Raw genomic sequence first — 25,187 nt, forward strand, 5'->3', positions numbered from 1 at the left:
ATGGTGGCTAATGTTCTCTTCGAGGGCAATAAACTCTGACCTTGTCAGGATATTTTAATCGTGTTTTTCATGTTGTGAAGGGCAATTCAGTCTTTCAGCAAAATACCTTTATTTCCAGACTACAAAATCAGTACCAGCAGTTCAGAGAAACCATACAGAAACCTTTAATGAAAGATTTTTACACAACCATTTCTACTGCTGCCAGATACAGTAATGTCTTTGTAAAGATGAATACTTTGCAATTTCATGCTGGGTTTTCTGTTCAGAGTAGAAGATGGCGTAAAACACACCCATGGAATAAATGTGGTTTTGTTCTTTTTAGTGAAAGTAGGGTAGTAGGTAGAGGTAAGCCATCCTGTTTCGGGGTTTTTTTTATGTTATCATCACTTTGAAGGTAGGCACATCGACAGTTTATGGATTAGGACACATTTTTCCAGAATGTCTGGATGATCCCACCCAAATCCAGTGGTACTGCTGCATTCCTGCAAGCCCTGGGCAGGGCTGGCTCCTGAGCTACCACCTCTCACAACTGCAAGTCCTGCAGAACAGCAATGTCTACCTTTACGATTCAGCAAAGAGTATTTATTGAATACTGAGGTCAGCAGGAGCCCCCATCTCCCAGAGGAGGGATTTTGCAGCTCTGAGTAGTAATGACTGTTCCCTTTCAGTTTCCAGTTGAACTCAGTGGAAACTGGGAGCTGAGAGCTACTGTATGCTGCTCACATAGTATAAGTGTACCTCCTGAGTCTTAAATATCTCTAGGTAGCCACAACTTCCCTTCTGGGTGCCACCAGAATTATACCAGTCTGAGAAAGACATTTGCACATCTACAGGTATGAGCTGCCCAGAAATGCAGTAGTTGCACCTCTTTGCTACTAACTAGAGAAAAAGGTGGGGTTTTTTTTAATATAACCTGCCAAGAACTGAAAATTTTAAAACACATGCACATGCACGCACATGCACATGCATGCACGTATGTGCGCGCACACACACACATTTTCATTTTCATTTAAAAAAAAATTTAAAATACCCCTTCATAAAACTTTACTGCTTCTCCAAATTTGTCTTGCCTGCCTCCAGCCATTGCTCCCAAATTTATTTTCTTTTTAATGTTATCTTGTGACACATTTAGTCTGCCTGGTTCTACTTTTTTAATTAATATTTTCCTCCTTAAGAAAAATAATTGGCATGACTTAGAGTTTTTCTCTTTTTTTATAAACTCTTTGTGAAAATAATACATAAGAACATGTCAGAAGGCGAGAAAGAAGGCCAGAATACATGACAAAAATGATTTATGATACAACTACATTGTGTGTTTACTGCAAGGGTATGTTAGTTTTATGCTCATATAATGATTAATTGACCTGACTTTAACAAATGGATGTGGATGTTCATGAGGAGGGCAACATGAAGAAGTCATTTGAGCTTTGTCTTGTTTTTACCCATGACTTAATATAGGTTACACATGTGGTTACTGTACGGTGTCGGCCATCAGATGTCAGCTTAATATCAACAACTATCATGTTTGTCGTGCTCTCTATAGACATGGTTTTAATTGCTTTCAGCACTGCACTAAGAAAAGAACTTGAACAGTGGGGCTTGGCTGGGGCCTCATTTTCCTTTAAGAACAGGAATTGTTTTGCAGTTTTAAACATTTGTATGTACCTTAGAAAAGGTGTATCTGGCCAATGCTGACTGTCTGGGTGGCAGAACTTATACTCTAAAAACTGCTTTCATCCTTCTAAGGAAAAAAAAGTCAAACTGTTATCAAGAAGGAGTCATAAGCGATTCCCTAGGATATCTGAAATGCTTCGTTTCACTTGTGTTTTTATAACTAACAAACCAAGATTGTTGGAGGAAACTGCTTAAAAAAACATCAGAGCCAGCGGGCGTATCTCCATCAAACAGAACAGCCTTTGGATCAAGCATTAAACGGTAGAAAATGTCCCAGCCTGTCATTAACTGTGTCCTTTCTCCTTGAGCCCTTTCATTGATTTAACTATCAGCACTGTCTGGCCTCCAAAAAACATCAACCAATTCGGCAGGTCAGTTTCTAAAAATGATTGTGTTTAGTTTTCTTTTTTAAGGCTCGGAAGTAATGTTCTCTCCACTGCCTGAAATTCCAGTCAGAAATCCACTTTGTCAGCTAATTCTTGACAAATTCTGGGATGATTTTTGTGTCATGAAACACAGCATTGTCAGCCTTGGTATTCATAGCCCAGCATGTCCAAGGTCACACACAATTTCTTTTCAAGCACTCATCTGCTGAGTGCTCCCAAGAGAGCAGTATTTATGTATCATGACTGCTGCTACATTGATCTGAATAGGAGATATATGAGCTAAATACTCACTGAGACCAAAGAACGCTTTGCCCAAGCAAATTTCCTTTTGAAGCCAATGAGCTTCTGTGTGAGTAGGTTAAGACTGACCTTGCTCCTGAGTGGGTGCTTGTAAAGAACCTGAACTGCGGAAATGTGGACAGCGTTCATAGCCATGCATTGGATCAAACCCTGTATGAGCTTACACGCAGCTATGCTGATGTAAAACATTTGGTGGTATTCTCATGTTAGTTTATGTCCGTCAAGATTTAACACTCCCCAGCAGCTCTCACTGGTATCAGCAGGATTCATTATTGAAGATGAGAGACAGAGGGGTTTTTTGGTCTTGTATAATTTATTTAATATTCCACGAACAGTCCAGTTTCTATTTCTCATGCTTACACAAGCAGTGAAAACAAAGGCATGGTTTGTATTGTCAGGCAAGGAGAATTTGGCCCACGGTAAATATCAGGGTTTGATGTTAATCCCATCCTTGTTTTATAGCAGAATAAACCACTGCCTTCAAAGGCATTACTCCTAGGTCACACCAGTGTCAATGCAGAATGAATCCTGTGCTGTATGTCTCCTCTCCTAGCAAAGTGGCAGAAGAAACCTAATCCTTCATTATTTGTCTGTGGCATATTCTGCCAGCCAAAGGACTGAGTCAAATTTTTCCCACAGCACTCTCTGTACTTTTGATGTCAGTCTGACTTCTTCTAGCTCACCACACTGAAGCATTCACCGTGACTAATAGCAAAACAACACCCACAGGTTTCACAAAGGAAAATATTTGTCCTCGCCTAACTCTGAGAGATAAAGTTTTAATCCAGCTGGTCTGGAATGCTGTAACCTCTCATGGCTTTTGTCTGGTACATTTCCATTTGCTCCCACATCCCTTCCTCATTTTCTCTCCAGGAAAGTTCCTAACTGAGAGTTAAAAAAATTGAGACAAAGCAGACTTAAAGAGAATATTGAGTAACATTATATAGTTATTAGTAAAATTCAAATTTAACCTTGGAAAAGAGTGATTCATGTCTTCCACTGTACCTAAGCTGTGTTCAGCTCAGCTCTGGAGGATAAAGGTTCCTGGACCCTATTACCCCATCCCCAACCATCTTAAAGTTTCCCTTCCAGGTTCACCCGTATCTTCACAGGCTCTCTTTTTCCTGTGGTCTCCCAAGGTCATATCAGCGCTGGCTCTCTGTATGGTTAAGGATGCTTGAAATCCTGTGTACACTGAAGTCAGACTACAATCCCACCACATTTACGCTACCCAAGATTTCTCCAAAGTAAGAGCAGGCCTCAGGTGCTATGATCTGCCATATTTACAGCCCGATGCTAGCATCCGGGATAGCTGAGAAAGTAGGGGTTTGGGGTTTTTTGTTGATTTTTTTTTGTTGTAAATGTTTTGCAAGGGAAAGACTCTAAAAATTTCGTTGCTGAGTTCCTTGATTTTCAGGGAATCATCATAGTCAACAACAAAAGGAGATATTGAGGGAAAAAAGAAACACAGGGAATATTAAATTGCTTTTATTGGGGTTTTCAAGTCATTTTTCCAAAAACAATTTAAAATGGAAGCAGAGCAGCCATAATGGGAAATTTGGAGAGGAGATATTTTCCTTATAATTTCTGGGCTAGCAAACCTACAGCCTGATCTGGGATCTGTAAGACTACTCTTGTGGTTTCACACATCAATCATCTGTAGATTCAATGGGCAAACTCTGTCTAATGATGCCCGTCAAGATGATAACCACTTACAGGTGCAAGTGTAGGAAAAATTTAGCCTTGCCATTGGCCTTAGTTAAAAATGCTGATAATAAAGTGTAAAGAGCCTTTGTTTCCAGCTGTTTTGGCTTTTTTTTTTGTGTGTGTGAATAGTTTTTAAAAAGAACAGCTGTGGGGGGTGGTTTGTTTGCCAGCAGGTATAACTGATTAACACAAACAGTGGAGCTTCCCATCAGAGTAGAAGCAGGCTTTGAAGGACAAGGGTTGTTTGGAAAAGGACACTCAACACTATGATATCCCTCATCTATTTTTCATTACCAGTATTTTCAGTACACTTTCAGTTAAACCAATTTGCTTGCTAATAGATATTAGTCTCACTCTCACCCAGACTGGAGAGGCTTTCATAAGGCTGTCTTTATTTCTTGATAAAAAGTCCAAGAGTAATTTAAGATCATTATGTTTTGCTATTACTTTCTTTTTCCATTGCAATACCAAAGGGGAAAAAATGATTTGCAAAAGCTTGCTTCTTCCCTCCACCTATGGCCACAGCTTGATAATTCAGAGGAAAACACACATGACCTGGCCTCACATAGCTAGGAAGAAAAATAAAAATCTTCTCTTGTGCAGGCTGTTCTAACTCTGCACAATGCACCGAAGCAGGGTCACCTGTACACAAATCACAACGATTGCCAGTTCCCTTGGGAATAGACATGGAATACGTCTTGTAGGTAATTGCTGGGATACGCGTACATTTGATCAGATGAAAACAGTAACAAAGTGTGTCAGAAAAGATGAACTGCTGTCAGCCCTACAAACATAATTATTGCTCGCTCAGTTTTGACATCCTACTTCGGATAAGAGCCATTACCTAGAGCAATAAAAACAGCTGTACAGAACACCACCCCAAACTCATTTAGCAGAAATGCAGACTACCTAATTCTGTTTTCCTTAAAATGTAGTTAAACTCTTTCCAATGCTGCAAAGCAGCTTTGCTGAATTTTTTTTCCTACCATACTCCTAATCAGTTGTATAATCTATTAAGGGAAGTACTAGGAGTTCTTCTGCCTTGGCTGTCTTGCATTGACTTAGACAGAACTACTGAGATAATTTGAGGAAAATTTCCAAATGTGACTTTCACTTTAGAGGTCCTAGTTTTAGGGTGTCCAGACTCACCTTTATGCTCAGTGATCTCTGAGACACTTCCAGACTGGGTGTCAGCTGGAATTTTTCTCACTGAAAAGTTATCTATGATGTCTGATGCCTGATCCCCAAATACTGATACATCTTGAATTGGGAGAGTGTCATTTACAATTCAGATACCCGTGTATATAATGCAAGGGGAAAGATTAGTGTTTGGTAAGGGTTGCTGCAAAAAAAAGCCCAGGAATTATTTTTAATTTTTAATATCTAGGATGTTGTGAGTGTGCTTTCCCATTTCAGATTATTTTCTTACAGATCTTTGTTTAGATGCCGTAACTTTTATTAGGAGTAATTTACTTCACTAGTGGCATTAAATAGAATGTGGCTTCTATTGAACATAAATACTTTGGTATTTGTTTTGAACAGTATATGTGCAGCTTGTAAGGGAGATAGCTTCCACATAAAAAAGTGTAGGGAAAATTTTAGTGTCAGACTGAGTTTCATGAGCCTGAGATACGGAATTGCAGAAAGGGAAGCCCCACAGCTGCTTTACATTCCCTCTGAGCAGTGAGCAGGGCAAGACCATCACTTCAGCAATTTCCTTAACCTACCCTGACTGCCATGGGCTGCTTCCAGCGTATTTCTGTGTTGCACAGGGACTTACACTGTGCCTTGTTTTTTGCTGATTTTTGCGGGTTATTACAGAATCTACTCCTGGTTAGACAGCACAGATAATTTAAAGTAATTCTGTAGTACATGTACTGTGGTTTCAAGGTTACATATTATATGGAGAACATAGATATTACAAGGAGAAGAAAACAGAGATTCCTGTGTGAGTCTTTTACGTTTACCTAAACACACCAAATGAGGTGAAGTTCTTGGACAATATAATGATGACATCTGGAAGGTTTGGCTTTAGATTGCTCCTTGTGATTACCCTGCAATGCAGCTGTCTCAGAGCAGAGGAAGAAGGTACCTGACCAGCACACAGAAAACACTGAATAGAAACGGTTATTCATGTCAAAGGATAAGATTGTTCATTGAATATAGGAACATTTCAGATATCTATAACAGCATCCTGTTCAAAATGATGACAAAAGAGTGCTGTGCTGCTCAGAGAACAGGAAATGTGATCACCAGATTTCATTCCGTAATCTAGAATCAGTTCCTAGATGAGGGTCAGGGAGAGAGTTCACCACAGTACCCTGTAGCCATGGAAAGCAGTTACTAAAAATTGACAATCATTTCCCCATTTCTGTCCATTCACCTGTATGCATGGGCTATGACCCTACTACTAACATTGTCCCAGACATGTCTAGTCACTTTAACATCTATAAAAAGAAAACACACACAAAAAAAGGTTATCCAAATTCCCAGAATAGATTTTTTTTGATTACCGTTATACTTGAATCCTAAATTTTAGACAAACTCAAGAGGAGTTAGAGGAGATGTGCTGAAAATTATTTGCCATTTGGGGCTGCTAGCAGGGTTATGTATTTGCTTGACTGCCTCAGTGCATCACTCAAGTTATGTCAGCCCTTATGTGTCTGATATGATACGATATATGATATGATTTTCCTGAAAGATTTCTTGTACCACATCGTGTTGCAAAAGTCTTGTCATAGTCGATAACTGACTTACCAAATTGTATGTTTTGAGCTAATCAGACATTGTTTTCTACACTTCTAATGGATTCAGTGAGAGAAAGAGCAAAAAGGAAATAGCTATTTTTCTAAGAGCAAAATAAAATCTTGTTATGAATATTAAAGATACATATCTCTGAATTCTGTCTTGAACTACCACAATCGATTTTATGCAAAGGTGTCGTCATTCAGAGGGAAAATGCTAAATCATTAGCAGTGAAGGAGCAATAGACATGTGAGGATATTCTGCAATAGTATGGAGAAAACCATGTCTGAGAAGAGTTACTCTCATAGAACCATAGAATAGTTTGGAAGAGACCTTTAGAGGTCATCTAGTCCAACTCTCCTGCAACGAGCAGGGACACCTTCAACTAGATCAGGCTGCTCAGAGCCCCATCCAACCTGACCTTGAATGTTTCCAGGGATGGGGCATTTACCACCTCTCTGGGCAACCTGCGCCAGGGTTTCATCACCCTCACTGTCAAAAATTTCTTCCTTAGATCTAGTTTAAATCTGCCCTCTTTTAGTTTAAAACCATGACCCCTTGTCCTATCACTACAGGTCCTGCTAAAAAGCCTGTCCCCATCTTTCTTAGAAGCCCCTTTGAAGTGCTGGCAGGCTGCAATAAGGTCTTCCCAGAGCCTTCTCTTCTCCAGGCTGAACAACCCCAACTCTCTCAGCCTGCCCTCACAGCAGAGCTGTTCCATCCCTCTGATCATTTTTGTGGCCTCCTCTGGCCCCGCTCCAACAGGTCTGTGTCTTTCTTGTGCTGAGGGCTCCAGAGCTGGACGCAGCACTGCACGTGGGGCCTCACCAGAGCAGAGCAGAGGGACAGAATCCCCTCTCTCCTCCTGCTGGCCACACTGCTTTGGATGCAGCCCAGAAGACGGTTGACCTTCTGGGTTGCAAGCGCACATTGCTGGCTCATGTCCAGCTTTTCATCCACGAGTACCCCCAAGTTCTTGTTGGCAGGGCTGCTCTCCATCCCTTCACCTCCAGCCTGTATTGATACTGGGGGTTGCCCCGACCCAGATGCAAGACCCTGCCCTTGGCCTTGTTGAACCTCATGAGGTTCACACAGGCCCACGCCTCGAACTTGTCCAGGACCCTCTGGATGGCATCCCATCCCTCAGGTGTGTCAACCACACCACTCAGTTTGGTGTTGTCTGCAAACTTACTGAGGGTGCACTCGATCCCACTGTCTATGACACTGATGAAGATATTAAAGAGTACTGGTACAGACCCCTGAGGGACACCACTTGTCACCCATCTCCATCTGGACATTGAGCCATTTATCACTACTTTCTGGGTGCAACCATGCAACCAATTTCTCATCCACCCAACAGTCCCCCATCAAATCCATCTCTCTCCAATTTAGAGTGAACGATGTTGTGGGGGACCATATCAAGGGCCTTACAGATAGATAACATCTGTAGTTCTTCCCTTGTCCACGGAGGTAGTCACTTTATCCTGGAAGGCCACTAGATTGGTCAGGCAGGACTTGCCCTTGGTGAAGCCATGCTGGCTGTCTCGAATCACCTCCTTGTCCTCCATGTGCCTTAGCATAGCTTCTAGGAGGGTCTGCTCCATGATCTGCTAAGGCACAGAAGTAAGGCTGACATGTCAGTAGTTCCCAGGGTCCTCCTTGCTACTCTTTTTAAAAAATGGGTGCAATGTTTCCCTTTTTCTAGTCTCCAGGGACTTCACCTGACTTCCAGGACTTATCAAATATTATGGAGAGTGAGTGTCTTGGCAACCACATCAGCAAATTCCCTCAGGACTCTGGGATGCACCTTGTCAGGTCCCATAGACTTGTGAATGTTCAGGTTCCTCAGGTGGTTTCTAACCTGATCATCTGTTACAGTGGGAGACACTTTGCTCCTCCAGTCCCCATCATGCAGTGCATCCCCTTGAGAAGTGTGGGAAGAGACACTGCCAGTGAAGACCGAGTAAACAAGTCATTCAATACCTCAGCCTTCTCCTCATCCATTGTTACCAGTTTGCCAGTCTTACTCATCAAGGGGGGCTATGCCCCCTTTGACTTTCCTTTTCTGGCTGTAGAAGCCCTTCTTCTTATTATTCTTTGCATCTCTTGCCAAGTTCATCTCCAGCCATGCCTTGGCCTTCCTGACCCCATCCCTACACAACTGGGCAGCATCCCTGTACTCTTCCCAGGATACCTGTCCCTGCTTCCCCTGTCTGTGCATTTTCTTCTTGCCCTTTAGTTTGACCAGCAGGTCTTGACTCAGCCATGCTGGTCTCCTGCCTTCCTTTCCCGATTTCTGACACCTGGGGATTGAGAGATCTTGTGCACTGTGGAAAGCATCCTTAAAGATCTGCCAGCTCTGTTCTTCTCCGTTGTCCCTTAAGGCAGTTTTCCAGGGGGTCCTGTTGACTAACTCCCTGAAGAGCTGGAAGCTTGCTTTCCTAAAATTCAAGGTCCTGACTTTACCCTTCACCTGCCCCTTATCCCTCAGGACTACGAACTCCACTAGTGCATGACCACTGCAGCCCAGGCTGCCTCCAAGCTTGATGTCACCAATTAGCTCACTTGTGTTGGTGACCAACAGATCCAGTATCTCATCCCTTCTGGTAGGGCTGTCTATTACCTGGCTTAGGAAGTTATCCTCAGTGCACTCCAGGAGTCTCCTGGATTGCCTACAGCTCACTGTCCTAAATTTCCAGCAGATGTTGGAGTGGTTGAAGTCCCCCAGCAGGACAAGAGCCTGTGAGCGCAATGCCTCCTGTAGCTGGAGTGAGAAAGCCTCATCAATAGACTCCCCTTGATTGTGCGGCCTGTAGTAGACACCAACCATAAGGTTCCCTTTGCTGCCTTGGTCTCTGATTCTTACCCATAGCTTTCGACCTACTCATGGCTATTTTTCAGAGACAGCTCTTCTCACTCTCTCTGTTTCTTCACAGAGAGGGCAACACCTCCACCCTTCATTCCTTGCCTTCCCCTTCTGAACAGCCTGTAGCCATCAATAGCCACACTCCACTCATGGGATTCATCCCACCAGATTTCAGTAATGGTGACCAGGTCACAGCTTTCTAGAAGCATGATGGCTTCCAGCTCCTGCTGTTTTTTGCCCACGCTGGGTGCGTTGGTGTAGAGGCACTCCAGCTGGTGTGTCAGCCATGTCACCTTCTTAGAGGAACACCCCTTACTTCCTGTGAGGTCTTTCTCTGGTGCAACAGGCCGAGGGGCCTCGCTAGCACCCTGCCGCTCTAATCCTGGTGTGTTACTCTCATTGAGGGTAATCTAATAAAGCCTTGGGGTACACGCTGTGTTTTGATAGGGCGAACCTATCTTGCAGGCTACAGATTTCACGCACATTAAAGGCCAGACTATGTCCCTAAGTACATGGTGAAGTCCTCTAAAGCCTGCTCTGGAAACAGCAAGACCAGGCTTCTTAAAAGATCTCAGCTCTCCTAAAGGCATAAATAAGATCTGAGTTTTTGAAGAATCAGCCAATGTTCCCATGGGAGCTGTGCACAGCTGAACCACAAAACTTGGTTCTAAACACAAAATCAGGAGGTGACACTGATACAGATGACTCCTTTCACATTTAACAAACCAGGGGTCAGTGGGGTAAAGCACTGCTCTTAACCATCGTAGTCTGTGCTTGACTAAATTTACCATGAATAAACAATATACCTTTCTCCATCCTTATCTTCTCAAGTGTATGGTAAATTCCTGTCTTTCAGTAAACTATGTATATGTCGACCAGATAAAAGGGTTAGCATTCACTCCAGCTGTGGGTAGGAGTTAAACAGCTGTGGTACTTATGCATAGAACAATATAGAGGATCAGGGACAGATGAGCTTTCTGGAAAGTCAAGGCAGCAATCTGGGCACCTTTGTGGGACAGGTTGTTTTCCAGTAAATGTTGAAGAAGCACCCACAATCTAAAACAAACAAAAAGAACTTTATCATGGCCATTGGCATTTAGTTGTTAGAACCAGGAGAAGTCAGAAGGAGTGAACCTGGGAAATAAAATGCTCCTTACAAGGTGATTTAACACTAAGGCTGGAATGATTTCAGTTTAATGAGTTGGCAGCAGTGCCGACTATGAACGTTCACGTGCTTCCTCTCACTGTGGAGGCTGTGCTGTGAACTCAATGAGACGACTGCTCTAGATAGGAAAATCACTGCCAATGCCAAATGTTTGGTTTTTTAAGTTGGCCAAGTTCCCTGATACAGTTCACAGTATGGTCCCACAAATAATTGATCTAGCACAATGAAGGGGAAACTGTGTTGAGGGATCAAGGTGGGCAAGAGGCAGTACAGAGATACAGGTACTTGCTAGTTTCATTGCCAGGAGCTTTGATTCATAAAATCATGGTCTCAGCTGGAGATAGAGGCTTGCTGCAGCCCAGCAGTGAGAGTGGTAGAGTCTGTGCTACCAGATGTCCCTATTCAATACAAAGTAGAGCATTTTGGTCTCAAATCCCACAATTCTTATGCAACCCTCAGTTCATTCCTGGTGATCAGTTCTTGTAAGAACGTAAGTTATTTTCCCTCCAAGTAACCTAAGCAAGGGGGAGAGGGCAATAGGGTTTCTGAGACATTTTTGTTCCAAAAACCAACCTTGTGGCAAGCTGCTATTTTTAGTTAAACAACTAATGATGAATCAAAATGCTTCTCTAAACCTAATTAACCAATAATAATTACCATAGCAACCAGTTCTTTATGTGCCACATGCTGAAAACACTCTTAAAGACGCATAACAGCTTTACTTTCCTAGTTTTCCCAAAACAGGCAAGAACTACTCTAATCCATTGTTGAAGCCAATCCAAAATTAGAAAGCAAAATCGAAAAATAATTAAATAATTTCCCGCAGTCTTATTTCAGGAATTAATGAAATTCCTGCTGTTTAGAACTGATCTGCCTTGAGAATGTCCAACTGGAGACTGCAGTGAAAACCATGTCTTTACTTTTCAGATGTGTTTTGGAAAGATCAGCCCCAGCACTGCTCTGTTTCTACACAGCAGAATAAAATTACCTGCTGAAGGGGTTAATAGGTTTATTTCTGCAGAGCACACTAGAGTTTCTGCACTTAAGGTAGTAACACACACGTTCAGTGTCCTCCTGGATTTCAGAATTGTTTCTAAACTTATTTAGTTTTCTCCCTTCCACCTCCACTGTGCTTCCCACGTGAATGTGTGCTACCATTGGTTCAACTATGCATGATGAAGATTGTCTGTGGCAATTATTATCCTTTAGGGCTAGCTATCAATCAATATATTTCCCCTCTGTTGGGTTTGTTGAATGTTCACTTTTCCTCAGGTTATGGGCTCTTGGGAAGTGCTGAACTCAATCACTAAATGCTCCATAAATGCTACTACTGGCAGGTCTTAGAAAGCACTGAATTAGGAGACTTTACAGCCAGCCCTATGGCTTTCTATATATAATTGTTCCTGATGGACAATTGCACCTTTTCAAAGAGGAAGCTTGTGGCAAAATAAAAACACACAGCAGTTAGTTATGATTTTTGAAGTTTTAAAATTTCTGGCATTTCCAAACCCTTCTCTAACTTGCTCCCAGTTGTTCATAAACTCACAGAAATCTGTGTAAATGCCAAATGAAGGCAAACACCATTAGGTGCTCTTAACAGCAGAAATGCCTACAAACGCATGTTGTTATGCTTGCCCCAGCTCTGCTCTCCCTAACTCACCTGTACCCTTCTGAATTTCCTGTTTCCTGGCCTACATTCATTCTGTCTTGATAAGCTGTCTGTGGCTGTGGTTCACCTACCACATCGCAACAGACTTGTGAGCTACTTCACTGTCTTTTCAATGGATTCTTCTTTTCTTGTTCTCTTACATTACTATACTGTACATACTTTAATTGATACTTCTTCCTGACTGTGTCCAGTGTCTTTTATTTCTTTGTCTGAGATCTGGTGGTTCCCAAATCCACTCAAAATGTTACCTTGGTTTCAGCTGCCTTGGCAAAGCCTTTTTTTATACACATGACAAATAAAAATGAAATTATTTGAATCAGATTTAAACTTAGTGTTTTTGTCTGACTTACATCCTCTGCTTTCATTGCCTTTGTTTTTGGCTAGTTTTTGTATCCATTTTGCAAAGGGCTCTGAGGTGCCTGTATTAAGGACACTTTGTAAATTTATTTGACAACTACTTTCTCTGTGAACTAAGCTCTTAATCACCTCTTATGAGAAATATGGGAAACAGTTTTGGAGTAAAAATTTTAACATCTGCTTCTAACTGCCTGCATGGTCTTGTCAAGTAACTTTCTTCAGCTCTGTTCATCTTATCATGCGATTATGTGCAACTGCCGGTTCAGCAGGGACAGTGCTGATCCTGTTACACAGATATTCCCAAGCATCATTGTGATGGGTACCTTCTTTGCATTTTTTAAATATTCGAGAAGTAGACCTTCCCAGAGCCCTATTTAACATCAAAACTTATCACTCACGGCTTTTTAAGATCACTTGCTGTCTCTGCTACAGTTGCTTATTTGAGTGCTGTGCAAGGTACAAATAGGCTAAAGAGCTTATAAATGTTGTGAAAAGATTTTCTTTTTTCACATTATACCCCAGCTTTCCTACTATGAGAGCATTATCTTCAAGTCAGTCAAAAAGACATGAAACTGTGTACATCTTATAAAATCAGAGTCTGCCCTGGCTTGTAGACCTGACAGGCACTACAGAATCCTGCAGAACTTCTGGAATTGGCCAGAGTAAGCTGTAGGAAAAAGGAGTGGCAATGAGAGACTCAAGTCTTATGTGTCTTTTTTATTCTTTTATTAACAAGAGCCACAGATTAGTATCCTTGCAAGGCAAAGCGCTTTGCTCTGTAGATTGGTTTCAATCAGACTACTATGTGTTTTCTTACAGATTCTGCCTCTGAGTAAGCTGCTGTTTTACCTGTAACATGTTTTCCATAATTCCCTTTGTCCAAATCAAATTATGTGCTCATGAAATCTAATTGAAGGCCAAATTCTACTGCATTTGCTCTAAGGAGATCTGCTCAAGTGAGTGGCACTAGTCCTGAGTATTAGCAGAGATGGGTGACTGAACAGGGCTCATGAGGACCTTGCAATTGAATTTGCAAGTAAAGGAGAGCACCCTGCCACCGCTTTCACTGTTTAAATGCACATTTCAAATGTTGTGAAAGGTTTTTCTTTTTCTTTTCACCCTCTGCTCTAGCTTTCCTAGTGTGTGAGCATTGATTATCTTCAAGTCACTCAAAACGATATGAAACATTGACTCTTCTAGCTGCCCACAGCTGATTTCTGTTGTCCTGCTGGGTAATTCGGAACTGGTCTTATCTCATGTCAGCTTATCATATGCCTCTTGGTAGCCTGCACCAGAAAGGAGTTATCTCATGGGCTGAATTACTGCATTCGCTGTCTTATCTTGGAGCAAAGGCAGAAAGTGTCTCGGGAAGCTGGCTGCTCTGGGGCAACCTGTCTCCAGTAAAACAGGGTAAGGTAGATAACAGGGAAAAAGCAGTAAACAGAGGTGGAATAGTGACAAATGCAGTGAGACTAAATAATCTCAAATTCCTCCCTTTTAAAAAATAAAAGTAAGGGGTAATGCTATAAGTTAGTAAAATCAGGAATGGTGAGAGGAAGATGAATTGGGGATGATTAGTCACTGTTTCTCCTATTATAAGTATGATGCGGCACTCAAAGAAATGATAAGGCTGCAAATTAAAGCAAACAAAAGGTAACATTTTTATCACAAAGTGTCTGATTAAATTGTAGAAATCTTTGTCATTGAATGCCATAGGGGCCAAAGGTACAATTAACTTCAGAAAGGTATCAGAAAAAGTTAAGCAGGCGCATAGAGAATGCCACCTCCAGCTCAGGTGCTGTAAACCACAAGATCCTGGAAGCCAGGAAGATGCAAGGATCATGCTAATCATGCCCTATTTCTCACAATCTTTGCCTAGACATCTATTACTGGCAAAGATTAAACAAAACTTCAGCTGGAGCCAGGATATGCATTCTTATTTAATCACAGCACATAAATTGTAAATGAATTCCCTGTACTACCGTAGAACAGTACTCCAGATTCAGAAATACGGGAATACATAAAGCTGAAGTTTCTGCCAGAGGCATTTGGTTTGATATCAAATCTCACTTTCAAACCCACGTGAATGTGAGGAGCGAGACCTGCGGATCTGAGACACAGCGTCACAATAAGATTAGGGAGTTTTGCTAAATGTTTTCTATTAGGACAAGCACCACTTTGATTTTAGGGAGACTGATTATCAGATAATACTACAAAAATGCAACCTCTAGCCCACGATATTCCACAACCACAGACTGCTGGAGTGTTCAAGACTGTTTTGACAAAACCTCACTGAAAGCTTTCTTTATTCCTTTACTCGTATCTATTGCTTTATCCTTACCTGAACATTCTTTGTTGTCCTCTGTCAGGAACAGGATCCTGAATGATGAACACTTGATTTGTCCTGGCATGGCTGTTCTGATGTTGTTATGATCCTGTAGGCATCACCCACAGCATTATGGTCCATGGCTGTCCATGCCGTGGGGTGATGTAGCCCTCTCCTGCTCCGTGGCTGGTCTGCCACTGGGAGAGAGGTGTGTTGTGGCCAGACAGGGTGCACTCAGTGGGACCTCATCAGCACAGTGACTGGACCTTGGGGGGGCAGACGGGGAGCTGCAGTTTGTAGACTCTCAGCTGGTTCACTGTGCCCCGACGGCTTCTCTAGCTAAGGTAGCAGTCAGAGCAGCTTGGCCCTAGATGCTGCATTTGAGGAATATTAATGACTTCTGTACTTATTTTTCACTCTTGACCCTCTCACAAGTTAAAAAAAGGCAGCATGAAGTGGAAACTGAGAGGAGTTGACGTGAATTCGCAGCTTGTAACAGGGATGAGGTATTGTGTAAAGCTGCTGAATCTGCAGGTCTGTGTTCTGACTCTAGAGCGGGCAAATATTACGTTTCTCACCCAGCTTCCCAAACAACCCTGACTTCAGTGGTGCTGGTGTGCCCTGCCTTACACGCAGAGCACAAAGAGGTATCAATGAAAGACAAACAAACCACTGAGATTTACGTTGTCCGAGGATCCGCTCCCATTTGGCTCTTCTAAGTTCGTATCACAAAGGAAGAAGCTGTGATGCACCTTCTACAAGGAAAAAGAGTGCACTCTTGCGTAGGCTTCAGAGAAGAAATGGTCTGTGTACAGAAGCATTTGGTTATCCTTTCAGCTTCCCAAGCTGAATGGTTCAGGACTCGGATTGTGCAAGCTTGTGCTTTGGCACGAGCTGAAAATAAATTTATTTAATTTGGTCAATAGTAACAGAATAGCTATTATCACTGATATTAATTCTTAGTTAACTGACACTCTTTGTTTTCCTTAATATGGCTTTCTTCTCAAGCTAAGCCATGGAACAAATCACCACGGTGCTTTTACAGAAGAGGCAGTGCAAAAACAAATTGTTAATTATGTTTGTAATCATTCCTGACTAGAGCCCTGTGAGTCAGTTCTTGGAAACATCATTTGTGGTTCAGCTAGAGTTTAATGCCCCCAAATACTGCATATTTCTTCCTCTTGGCAGAGAGAATTTTACACATTCGATGCCTTTAATTAAGATCCAAGAGATTCTTTTATGCAAACTTTCCTAACTGTTATTTTTACAGCCTACATGACTGCAGAGCAGTCATTCTCTCTCCCTCTCTTTCTTTTTTCTTTTTAAACAGATATTTTTGCTTCTCTTGTCTGATCAAATCCTATTTGTTGTTTGTTGCAGATAGCAGCTCAGGCAGTGTTATTTATGTGTATGAACACTGCAGGAATCTTCATTAGCTACCTATCAGACAGAGCGCAACGTCAAGCCTTCCTGGAGACCAGAAGATGTGTAGAAGCCAGACTGAGACTAGAGACAGAAAATCAGCGACAGGTATTGGATAAAAAAATCCTATTTATGTATTAACTGGAATTGATAATTGGGCAAGACTGGGCTTTTGTAGCCTCGCTGACTCCAGGGTGATGCCACCTGGTTTGTGCAGTTTAAGGTTGATTCATGCTCTTATTTTGCTGATGTGTATTGATCTGATATGACATCTTAAAGATTTTTGCTGGGAAACAGGATGAATAGAGAATAGCTGTTCATTGTCCTTTCCCATACAAGAAGAGGTGGCCATCAAATGAAACAACAACTGGCAGGTGTTTAAAATGATTCTTTACACAAGAGGGGTTGAACTGGGGAACTTCATGTTTCAGAGTGTTGTGATACTAAAACTTGTATCAATCAAGTAAAAACTAAGCAAGTTCATGGAATTGAACTCTACCTAGGCAGAAAAAACACTAAAACACCACCTCTTGCTCACAGATGGATTTTTGGAGCTGGGAGTCTACTGCAGGGAAGTATCACTGTATGCTCTCTCTGTTCTTAAATTCTTCCCTAAAAATCTCCTTTTGGCCACTGTGCAAGACAGATAACATACTGAGTTAGGTGAACTTTTGATGCGAGCAGGTATGATTGTTCTTAGATACACCATCTTTTCCAATCCAGAATAAGAGGCATTGCATAAAAAGAAGCTTGCTGTTTATTATTTTGTACCAATGGAGCAGAAATGAGATGTAGAAGGCTATACGTATTCTGCATTCCCACTGACATACCATCAGGTTCACCTGCTGTTTAAAAACTTGCATTAAGATCAAAATACAACCTGTATATGTCACACTGCTATTTCATTCTCAAACGAACTTAGCCATTCATTTTGTGCTGTTGTATAGATACTTATATTGCTTCCCCATTTTGTTTCATTTGTTTCTTGAAAGCCATGCTCTTATACAGAGATCTAACAAGATGTCATATTCTAGACTTTACTGACTAATGACTCAGTATGAAGGCATGACTGTGCTGAGTAATGCAAATTGCCTACGCCAGAAAACCCTCCAGCCACTGTTGACTGAAGAGGCTTTGAGGGATTCTATCTAGGATGCTCTGTTCTAATTTTAACTGTAGGACCACATTTTTATGGCTTTTGGTTGGTTGTGAGTTTGGGTTTTTTTGCATTTTTCTTCTTGTTTAATGTGTTATAAACTAATATTTTTTAAGTTTTACTTTGATCGTTGTTTTCTAGAGTTCATTGTAAAAGTCTTTATAAAGCACTAGCAGAAGATTCTACTGTTCCAGATGATTCTGAGGATTTTCCATTAGAATTATTTTATTTTCTTATGGAAAATGAAATTTCTACAAAGACAACTTTCTTTTTGAGAAATTAAATTTTGCTGAAATTTTATTTCCCATTAGGAAAATGAAGACAGATTGTTTCCCTTTGAATGAGTTTAAAAAATCAGATTTTTTTTGGTGAGGGGGGAAGTAGGGGTTGGATCTGAAATATTCGTTTTTAATCAGTCAATGTTGAACTGTGCATTTTGTCTTGGCTCAATGCCTTGCAAGGCTTCGGGGCTGTGCTGTTGCCTGAAGGCAGAACTTCCTAAAGAGTTACCTCACTGCAGTTGAGACTCACCTATAACCAAACAAAATAGTGTGTCATAGGCATCATATGACTTGAAATGCATAAAGGAAAATATATTCAGGCGAAGGAAAATGCCCTCAAGGGGAAAATACAGACATCAGAACACCAAATGAAAGATCTCTTCTTTAACTCAATTTAAGGATAAACTAACCCCAAATTTAGGAACACAACACTTTGAAATATTTCCGATTAATTTTCTTGGAACTTTGAAACTGTGTTATTACACACATGTATAAATATGTATATATAAAATACATGTAATATAATTTTCAGCTTTTCATTTGTATTTGGGACAACAACAATGACAAAATACTCCAATACTTGAATGTCTTGAGGAATGGAGAGATGTTTTCCTCAGTCTTCTATTCTTTCCCTCTGCTTCTGAAGTAGTGGCTCATTTAAGCAATTTCTAAACATATCTTCGTTAAGAATGCTGGCAATGTCACATTTTAAGTGACTGCTTTTCTTGAGCAACTTGTTCATGCTCACTTGATAAGTATCCGCAGGCAGTAATTCAGTGACTGTTATAATTTGTCTATCTTGAAGACATATATTTCATGATAAAAGAGATCTGTAGTTTACATGACTGTAAAAATCATATTAGTGTTAATGTATATCACATTTTAAAAAGTAAGGATTAAATCCTAATGAAGTTTAAGAAATTCATTCTATGACTTTCTAGAAAATAGCACTGATATATGAAGGGGGGAAAAAACAGGGAAAAAGTGTTTGCAGGCCAATAGTTGTGATGTGGCTTCTGAAAATTTCTAAAAATATAGCTGAGGAGCTAAAAAAATGCAGAGAAAATAAAGGAATAATTATTTTTATAATTCTTCCAGATAATAATTTCAGGAATTCAAAATTCTGTTCCTCTTTGATTTATTTCTTCTCCACTTCTCATAAACTGTCTAAACTTAAGTTTTCTTACAGCAGGGTCAAGCTTTTTGTGGCTTTCAGTGGTGGTACTGCTACTTTTTATAGTAATGGGTGACATAATTAAAATCTTTCAAGATTTGTTTCCACCCCACACAGCTTCCACGTCTTAAAGTGAAAATAACAGATAATTACAATGGGTAATTGTATTACATGTCATACATATGACATGTCATGTGAAGTATGACAGCTTGCCAAATAAGTCCCATAGGGTTTGTCCTTATTTTGTTTAAATCAGAAGACTAGTAAAATTAAAGTAAGAAAAAACAACATGAGTAAAAAAATGCAACAAGGAATGGTATGCTTTTCCATCAGTAATTGTGGAATAAGACTGCAATTTTTCCTAAATACAAAGGTTATGTAAATGTTTCAGATATATGTCTGTTCATTACTGTGCATTGTTAAAAGTAAGAAATCAAGTTTCTGCACTCTCAGAATGACCCTTCCAATTTCTCAATATCCCTTAAGTTTGTCATCTCTAATCATCCGCCATTCTAATAACTATAAGTGCTATTGCTGTCATTATTCAGTATTGTGTAATGTCTAAAAGAGCCAGTCATGGCAAGTCACCCAATTGTGAGCCAAATATTTTATAATCTATGTTTTGGAGACAAGCGAGAGGTACCATCAGACATGTGGAGCTGTACAGGGAAACAATAATACCGATAAGCAAGGATCTGTTTGGGTTTCAGAGATTTTTAAGAATCCCCTAATGAGTATTTGCAGATTTTCTGGAACACAAATATAAAGTTTCTAGTGTATCAGCTTCTGTCTTGTGGTGAAAAGCAAGAGATGGTTCTGTATATCCTAATAAATTTCATCTAGACAAGCTGAAATTTTTGCAGTGGAAGAATCGCAGAATCACACAGAATCACAGAATCACAGAATCACTAGGTTGGAAAGGACCTTCAAGATCATCAAGTCCAACCATTAATCCAGCGCCACCATGTCCCCTAAACCATGTCCTGAAGTGCCACATCCACACGTTTTTTGAACAAAAAGAAGTTTCATTCATTCATTTGCCATCATACTTTTTTGTAAAGTGCAATGAAAATAGAAGATGAAACCACCAAAATCCCACTAGAGGTGAAAAATTCTTTTTTTATTGTTGTTTGTGTTACCCTGAGCTGACATTTGGACAGTTAGATATGACAGTTTGTTTTCCAGATGTCATTATTTTCCATCAGTCTCTTCCTTTCGTGGGGTTTTCAGGGTTTAAAGACTCCTTGCTCTATTTCAGTATTGCTGTGAGGTTTTCAGGTTTGAGAGTCAAAGCCAGTTTGCTCTGTAGAAATGTCTGTGTGCCGTGTATGGTCTCTGTAAATCTGCATTAGCTCCATTGGTTCGTTGTCCACAGAAAATATTCTCAGGTACAAGTTTAGCTTTTACGCCAGTTGCAATTCATTCACTTACTGCACAGGAAGGAGGAGGGCGATGTGCAGCCCTGGAGGATGGAGAAGGCTTTAAGGAACCTGGCCAAACTTTTTCAAAGCTTTCAAGTGACTTAATTTTCAGTTTCTGTATTTCCAAAAATCTACAAAATTAAGCTCCTTCATCTTCATCCTTCCTCCTCCCCCGCCTCTTACTCTCAACAAGACTTTTGAGTAATATTTTCAGTATTTCAGAAAGTTAGGTGTCTTAGTTGTATTTTCAAAATTCATCAAGGATCTGATTTTTTATTATTCTTTTTTTTAAATTATTTTTAAGCAGCTGGGGTTGTTAACAAGCACACATTAGTAGCCTCACTTACAATGAATTTTGTAAACTCTAATTACTCTATTAATAAAATGAACAGTACTGTGGATACAAAAGAGAATTACTGCAGCAGTCATTGCTAATCATGTTTATGCACTTAACTGTACAGTATTATCTGTGTGACACCATTTGGAAATCCCAGCACTCTGTGAAACTGCGGAAACCCCTGTGTCTACCACTTGCACAATTTTCATTACAAAATTAGAATTTTGGTGAAGAATCTAAAACATTTCAGAGTTTGGCTTAGTTAAATGAGACTCCACTGCTGATGAGTACCAGAAAAACTGTATCATACAAAGATAGAAATATCAGAGAAGCAAGCTAGAGAAGGTAGCACAGACAAAATAGTGTGTTGTAAAAACAGCCTCAGTTTACCACTTACTGATCAAATAATGAATTGAAATATTTTCTGAAGAACTGTAGTTAGCTGCTTGTGCTTAAGATATGTAATTATATCAACGAACCAAAAATATCAGCCATAAAATGTCCTTGGCTTTTCTTTTCAACACATTCTAATTCTGAATAAACAACAAATATGAGGTTCTTGGTTTTCTTAAGCCCATTTTGTTGTAACAGTATAATCACTTTCCACTACTTCTTTGAAATTTTTCTGTTAATATTTTGATTTGATATCTATGTGTTTCAAAAAGTCGACAACCAGTGCTGTACTTTATTAATAACCACTTCAAAAACACTGTCTTCCTTTTTACTTTGATTTTATTGTAGGGACACAGCAGGTAATTCTGCTTTCATCATATCTGGGCAATGAAAATAGAAAGTATAACTTACTTTCTTACTTAGCTACTACAAAACTTTCAAAACCAAGGAGTGTGTAATTTCCATCATAGTGAAAATGCTGTGAATTTACCTTAATGAAGAGCAGGAACCTGCATTAAATTTCATTTTCATTTCTATTTCTCATCGTACAAAATCCCTAAGTTTTGAATGAATCACATATTAAATCCAGACTCATACTGATATGATGACTTTATGAAGATGTAAATTTATAATATATCTCTGCTGAGATAGAACTAAGATAGTTGGTGGGGAACAACAACTGTCTGCTTCTGGTCTTGCAAGGAGCACTCGTGTAAGAAGGTCCAGGCTGGCATCATACATGAACCACCGGGCTTCTGGAAATGCTTCCCATAAGGTGGGATGAAGACAAGCTTCTGCAGGCATAATTACAGATTTGGTCGCCTTATTGGGGAACAAGAGGAAAAAAGTTTTCTTCATTAAATGGTCTAATGGGAAGAGTCCTCTATGAGAATACCCTAGCAGACATTTCCTCCCTGCAAGTCCTGCCACTGGCTTACTGGATGCCTACTTTCCAGCTAATCTCTTTCTCCACAAATTCAGTTAAAGCTTATTTTCAAAGTTAAAACAGTTTCGATATTATTTCATTTGATTTCCAAAAAGGGTTTGAACTCAATCACGCTAAAGAACCATTTTTCCAGGTAAGAAGAGGGTTGTTTTCTTTCCTGGATATGAACACACATTCTATTTTTCCAGTGTGAAAAAAACGGGAAAAAAACTTTCCTCACTTTAAGGAGAAGACACCCCTTAGAATCATAGAATAGTTTAGCATGGAAAGGACCTTTAAAGGTCATCTAGTCCAATTCCCCTGCAGTGAGCAGGGACGTCTTCGACTTGACCAGGTTGCTCAGAGCCCCGTCCAACCTGGCCTTGAATGTTTCCAGGGATGGGGCATCTACCACCTCTCTGGGCAATCTGTGCCAGGGTTTTCACCACCCTCACTGTGAAAAATGTCTTCCTTATATCTAGTCTAAATCTATCCTCTTTTAGTTTAAAACCACGAGCCCTTGTCCTCTTGCAACATGCCTTGCTAAAATTTCTGTCCTCATCTTTCTTAGAAGTCCCTTTGAAGTGCTAGAAGGCTGCAATAAGGTCTTCCCAGAGCCTTCTCTTCTCCTGGCTGAACAACCCCAACTCTCTCAGCCTGTCCTCACAGGAGAGGTGTTCCATCCCTCGGATCATTTTTGTGGCCTCCTCTGGGCCCGCTCCAACAGGTCTGTGTCTTTCCTGTGCTGAGGGCTCCAGAGCTGGATGCAGTTGCTGCAGGTGGGGTCTCCCCAGAGTGGAGTAGAGGGGCAGAATCCCTTCCCTTGACCTGCTGGCCACGCTCCTTTGGATGCAGCCCAGGATATGGTTGGCCTTAGTCTTCAGAACAGTCTGTTGTTGGCATATTTACTCTCTCCTGCCTGTTATCTGTGAAAAAACTGTAATCCTGTCTTAATCTCTTTTTCCATTAGAAAACTGTTCTATTTGACCATTTGTTTCCCTTCTACCTCTACTTCCAGAGGCTTTTTTTCACACTTTCCTCTGCAACAATCTCTGTTTCCCACAGCTTTAAGAAGCTTTCTGCAGATTGATGAACTCTGGGGTTTTTTCTTTTAAAAAAGAAGCTTACATGTTGTGTAGGTTTTATCAAGCTCCTACATATCCAGATTTTAATCAACCATCAGTACTTCGCAACCTCTAAGAGCAGATTGGACTGGGATTGGAAAGGACACTTTAAGAGGGTTAAACACTATAAAGTCATCTTTTTTTATATTTGTGCTAAGAATACGAAAATCCCTCTAAATACGTATGAGGATAAAGTTCAGATTTGGTTTAAAAAAGGAGTAATCTGAATTTTAGAGATCATATGACCTTCCTTTTTCATTGTAAAAATAGTTTAAAATGCTTTATAAATAAAAATTTTGATGACAATAATTGAGGTTTTATTTTTAAAGAGTAAGCAATAACCTCACAATTACAAATTTTGTGTAAACCTCTGGTTAGGCATTGCATTTTAGTCAGCTTCTTTTCTTTATAGGAAACAGTCTATTGAATGTGAGATATTCAGACTTTCTTTCACCTTGGTGCCTTTCTCTAAAGAACCATGATCCCAACAGAAATTTGTTCTTGGCATTGCTCCTTTGGTCCTGATGATCAAACTTGAAGTATAACATACTGGATAAACCAACAAGCAAAGGAATATGCAAACTTTATATTGTTCTTCACAGTCCATATCCATATAGTGATTCAGTAGGTGACCTGTTTCCGAAGCCCATTGACAGTTCCTCCTTATTGGCGTAGGGGGAAGCAATAGTTACATACACTTATGCTTTTGTAGGTACCAGGGAACACATCACAGGACCAGCATGTACATTTTCTACATCTCCTTGTCTCAAAACACTCCATCTGCTCAACCCACTTGCAGTAGAAAACACCATATTTTACATGTCATATTTTAGATATTGTTCCTTCACATTTGCTGCTGATGTTTGTTTCTTATCGTCAGAGCATAATCCCCAAATTTTGTTTTCAAGTACAAATCTAAGGTAAAAACAAGATAAAAATCATCCTCTGCCTTCTCTTCCATTCCTTGCAAATCTGGAGTAGTCACATGGACTCAAACAAAATATTGAGATTTACAGCCTATGCTAGAGAGATGGGAATCAGACCCTGAACCGCAATTTATATAGGGGAAAAATAATCCCAAAGAGTGTCAGGACTTCAGGCACGGGAGCTTTCCCTAGAAGAAATTGGTGAGAAGGAAACCTCTGCTTCCCCTCCTTAGCAGACGGCTTTTGGATTCACTAGTGATAAAACTACTTTCTGAAAATCTGTGTGGGTTTTTTTATCTCCAAACTAGGGTGTTCAAATGCTGTGCTGGTCGACAGTGAATGGGACTGATAGCTCATTGATCAGGTTTTGGTGGCCTGTGCCTCCCGTGTTCTCAGCTCCTTGCTAAAGAGAGAGGTGTCTAATTAAAAAAAAAAGCCATTATCACAGCTACCACTGACTAGCGACCCTTGCTGATTGTCTCAGCGAAGAGGACAAAGGTGAAATGAGTAAGGGGAATGAAATAGTTTCAGCCCCCTACAGTGGTGAGACACTTCTGCCAGCTGGTCTGCAGTACAGTCATCTCTGCTTAAATAAAGAACTCCAGGCTCCAAATTCATCAGGCTAGTACCTTCCTGAGCTCTGGATATACTTACTCATTTTAAGGTCATTTTTCTTTCTTGTTCAGGATCAGAACTTTCAGGGTACTACGGCAAGTTAGTATAAACTGACTGAAAACCCTGGAATGACTGTCGGAGAACTCTAAAAATGTCCTTACAAGCTTCACAATTAATAGAGACTCTGTGGTCCAGATAATGGTTTTAAATTATCTGAC

At 40.4% G+C, this 25,187-nt stretch overlaps 1 protein-coding gene across 1 annotated transcript in view; it reads left to right on the plus strand.

Moving 5' to 3' along the window:
• The window catches only part of ADCY8 (adenylate cyclase 8), a gene marked incomplete at its 3' end in the record, with an annotated part of 140,195 nt that overhangs the window by 19,251 nt on the left and 95,757 nt on the right, over positions 1 to 25,187 (plus strand). Inside the window, exon 2 of the mRNA XM_082014870.1 lies at positions 16,576 to 16,725. Coding sequence (XP_081870996.1) covers positions 16,576 to 16,725 — 150 coding nt within the window. The remainder of the gene's footprint in view (positions 1 to 16,575; positions 16,726 to 25,187) is intronic.

Source organism: Phaethon aethereus (assembly GCF_964289735.1).
Source record: "Phaethon aethereus genome assembly, chromosome: 2".
Classification (NCBI taxonomy): Eukaryota; Metazoa; Chordata; class Aves; order Phaethontiformes; family Phaethontidae; genus Phaethon; species Phaethon aethereus.